Genomic DNA, 4,270 nt, shown 5'->3' with positions numbered 1-4,270 from the left:
GGCAGCGGGGTGATGGCGGCCGATCCAGGCTCGTTAACCCCCGCGGATTAATTAATTCTTGCAATGATCCCGATCCAGGCAGCTCAGAGACCGAGTTTTACACCACCCTGGCCCCTTTTCCCCAGCTCTGGGTGCTCTGAGAAGCTGCAGAACCAGTTGGTGACATCCCCTTCCCTAAAAAAAACACCAAAAATAGGATTTTTCACCTTTTTTAGCACTGCTACAGCCCCGCTGCTGACCTGTCCCTCTCGTGGTTGATTTTTTTCCCCTCGTTAATCAATTTTGGTGCTTTTTTAACAATCTGGGGGCTGTTTGCAGCCTCTGTCTCGGTGGGTTTTTACTCTCATTTTTGTTTTAAATCCAGCATTAACGTGGTTTCCGTGGCCCATTAACACAGAAATCTTTGTAGTTTGTGGTTTAGTGATGAAAATTAAGGATTTCAGTCGTTGCTCTCTCTGCTTTGCCATTTATTTATGAAAGTGATTAAGAATTGAGGTCGTTGCTGGCTCCCCAGCTCCCTGCTGCGTGTTGCTCTGGGAGCCTCGTGTCTCCCTCGGGGGCAAATCACCAAAATGAGGCCGATTTCCAGGAATAAACCCTTAAAAAGCAGAACGAGCAGCCCCCCAGTGTCCTGCCCTTCCCTTTTGGTGGCATTTGGGCAGATTTTGGGGGTTCTTTGGCTGATTTCCCTTGCTCGTGGGGGGGCTGGGGTGGAAAAGCTGATTCCAAGTGGGCTCTGATTTATTTTTTTTATTATTTAATTGGGGTTTTTTTGCCTCACTTCCCTTTTTTTGGCCTCCTGCACCTGGCTCTGGATTCAGGCTCTTTTAAGGGGATGGTTTTGGGGCTGGTTAGGGAGTTTTTTGGCTTTCTTGGCATGCCCAGAACTAAGGTTTGAGGCTGTGATACATGATGGACTCACCTCAGTTTGGATTCTTGGTGGTCTCCAGCTTCAAAATCCAATATTTTGAAGGAATTTGGCTGGTTGAGCTGGAGGGAATCCCCCCCAGACCCATTTTTCCATATTCTTGATCCCAAAAAGGAGGGATTCCCAACTGCTCTCCTCTTTTCTCCTTCCAGGAGGTTCCACAGGAGCATCTGAGCTCCCTGAGGAAAGGACGTGAAGAAGCCAAGGCTGAGAGGGAGAAACAGAGTGAGGAGCTGCTGGTGAGTCCCCTGGGCTGGGGGCTTCCCTGAGACCCCCCCTTTGGCCACAGGGGTGTGGATGGGAATCCTGGGGGCAGTTTTGGGCCCCTCCCTCCCAGAAGGACCTTGAGGGGTTGGAGCGTGGCCAGAGAAGGGCAGCGGAGCTGGGGAAGGGTCTAGAGCCCAAGTGTGGGGAGGCGCAGCTGAGGGCCCTGGGGGTGCTGAGCCTGGAGCAAAGGAGGCTCAGGGGAGACCTTCTGGCTCTGACACCTCCTGACAGGAGCCGGGAGCCAGCGGGGGGAGATCTCTTGTCCTCAGGGGACAGGAGGAGAGGCAATGGGCTGAAGCTGCCCCAGGGGAGGTTTCAGTTGCCCCTGAGGAACAATTTCTTGCCCTGGAGGGTTGCCCAGGGCGGTGCCAGGCTGCCCAGGGCAGTGGGGGAGTCCCCACCCCTGGAGGGGTTCCCCAGCCCTGCAGACGGGGTGCTGGTGGACAGAGTTTGGGGGGGACCTGCCTGTGCTGGGGGGACCCATTGGCCTCTCTGACCCTCCGGCTGTGCCCCAGCCCAGGCACTGGGGTCCCGAGGGTCTGGGGTGGGTCTGGGGGGGTCTGAGGTGGGTTCCCCCTGTGGCCCTTGCAGAAGCAGACGGAGGTGGAGAGGCAGAAGATCGTGGCTGAGTGCAAGGAGCTGCGGGGGTTCCTGGAGGAGAAGGAGCAGCTGCTGCTGGCCCGACTGGAGGAGCTGGACAGGGACGTCCTGAGGAGGAGGGACGAGAGCCTGGCCCAGCTCTCCGAGGAGATCGCCCAGCTCGACAAGCTGCTGGGGGAGCAGGGGGCAGAGAATGGCTCTGGGAACCAGCCCGGCCAGGTGGGGGTCCTGGGAAGGGGCCTTCCCCTGGGAAACGTGTGATTTGGGGACAAAAATCCCCTGTTTCTGGGGACAAAAATCCCCATTTCTGGGGACAAAAATCCTGTTTCATTTCTGGGGTCAAAATCCCCCCGTTTCTGGGGACCAAAATCCCCCCGTTTCTGGGGTCAAAACATCCCCATTTCTGGGGTCAAAAATCCCAATTTCTGGGGTCAAAAAATCCCAATTTCTGGGGACAAAATTCCCCCATTTCTGGGGACAAAATTCCCCCATTTCTGGGGTCAAAAATCCCCATTTCTGGGGACAAAAATCCCCTATTTCTGGGGTCAAAAATCCCCGTTTCTGGGGTCAAAATCCCCCCATTTCTGGGGACCAAAATCCCCCCATTTCTGGGGTCAAAAAATCCCCATTTCTGGGGTCAAAAAATCCCCATTTCTGGGGTCAAAAATCCTGTTTCGTTTCTGGAGACCAAAATCCCCCATTTCTGGGGTCAAAAAATCCCCATTTCTGGGGTCAAAAAATCCCCATTTCTGGGGACAAAAATCCCCCATTTCTGGGGTCAAAAAAATCCCCCATTTCTGGGGACAAAAGTCCTGTTTCATTTCTGGGGTCAAAGTTCCCCGTTTCTGGGGACCAAAATCCCCATTTCTGGGGACCAAAATTCCCCATTTCTGGGGGCCTCAGGGTGCTGAGGAGCCCCTCAGGGACATTTGCTCCATCCTGGAGCTGGTCTGAGTGGGGGGTTTGACCTTCTCTGGGTGGGTTTTCAGGGGGGAACCCAAATTTGACTTTTGGGGAGGGTTAAAATTGACATTTTTACTCATGAAACTGCTTCAAACCCCCCCTTGGATACCAGGAGATCAGAAATGCCCCAAAGACTCCAGGAGCTCTGGGTCTTCCTGGCTCTTACAGCTTGGTGGCAATCATGAGTTTTCTTCATTTCTTTCCCAAAAAAAAGCTTTTTATCCCCCCACCCACACTACAAAAAGACAAAAGGGGCATTAAAAACCTCCCCAGAATTCCATCATTCTGCCCAAATCCTGCCTGTGACAGCAGCTGGGAGAGGATCCCCTCAGCCACAGGGCATTTTTGGGGTGGATTTGAGAGTCTGAGGTATTAAAAAAACCCTTTTACTAATTAATTTCTTGGTTTTTTCCTCTCTCTCCAGGGTGTTGTCCCAGTTGGAAGCAGGTGAGTGAGCTGGGCCTTTGCTGGGTTAACTGGGAGGCTCCCACTGGAGTTCCTGTCTCCTTTTTGGAGCTGTTAATATAGTTTTTGGGGAGGAATTTCACCTTTTTTTTGGCTCCCCAGCTTTGAGAGCTGGATGTTTGGCAAACCAGAGGCTGGTTTCTCAGAGCTGGAGAAGAAACTCAAGAGCTTCTCCCAGAAGAGTGCAGTGCTGAAGGAGGTTCTGCTGGAGTTCAAGGGTGAGTGGGGGGGAAAAGGGTTTTCCTGAAAAACTGGGGGGGGTCTCCTAAACTCCACGTTTAATTTGGGCCCTTAAAGATGGGAAATTTGGGCCCTTTTTGCCCTTAAGGGTGAAAGTTTGGGGGAGGAGCCCAAAAGTTTGGGGCCTTAGGGGCAAAATCTGACCTTAAAAGGTGAAATTGGGCAGGACTCTGGGTGTGGAGGGATCTGGATGATCTGAATTCCTCTTTTCTTCCCCCAGAAAACCTCCGGTTCGAGCTGGAGAACGACACAGGTGAGAACAGGCAGCTCTGGGGGGTCACTGTGGGTCTGGTGGAGCTTCACTGGGGCCCTTCCTCCAGGGAGGAGTTTGGGGGGCTGGAGTGTGGGCAGAGAAGGGCAACGGAGCTGGGGAAGGGGCTGGAGAAGTTGTGAGGAGCAGCTGAGGGCCCTGGGGGTGCTGAGCCTGGAGCAAAGGAGGCTCAGGGGAGACCTTCTGGCTCTGACACCCCCTGACAGGAGCCTGGAGCCAGCGGGGGGTCGGGCTCTGCTCCCAAGGGACAAGGGACAGGACAAGAGGAAACAGCCTCAATTTGTGCCAGGGGAGGTTTAGGTTGCAGACTAAGAGAAATTTCTTCACTGAGAGGGTTGTCAAACCCTGGCCCAGGCTGCCCAGGGCAGTGGTTGAATCCCTATTCCTGGAGGGAGATGGGGTATGAGGGACATGAGTTGGGGGACCCTGCCCTGCACTTGGGCTTGATGCCCTTTGAGGTGTCCCAGAAGGAGCCCCCTCTGCAGCCTCTGCTGTCCCCTCGGGTGGCTCTGGGGCTGTGAAACCTGCAGGGCCAG

General features: G+C 54.1%; 1 protein-coding gene across 1 annotated transcript; it reads left to right on the top strand.

Moving 5' to 3' along the window:
* Positions 1-1,080: 1,080 nt before the first annotated feature.
* LOC103778945 (tripartite motif-containing protein 7-like) lies at positions 1,081-3,716 on the top strand (the record flags this gene model as incomplete). The annotated part of the gene is made up of 5 exons (XM_008946563.1): positions 1,081-1,167; positions 1,787-2,014; positions 3,183-3,205; positions 3,326-3,441; positions 3,684-3,716. Coding segments are annotated over 5 exons (487 nt in total), but the record flags the coding sequence as incomplete, so codon positions are not given.
* Between the last annotated feature and the right edge of the window lie 554 nt (positions 3,717-4,270).

This window comes from Merops nubicus, unplaced genomic scaffold (assembly GCF_000691845.1).
Source record: "Merops nubicus isolate BGI_N331 unplaced genomic scaffold, ASM69184v1 scaffold24208, whole genome shotgun sequence".
Taxonomy (NCBI): Eukaryota; Metazoa; Chordata; class Aves; order Coraciiformes; family Meropidae; genus Merops; species Merops nubicus.
Note: the sequence above shows the minus strand (reverse complement) of the source record. Positions and strands in the feature narration are given on the sequence as shown.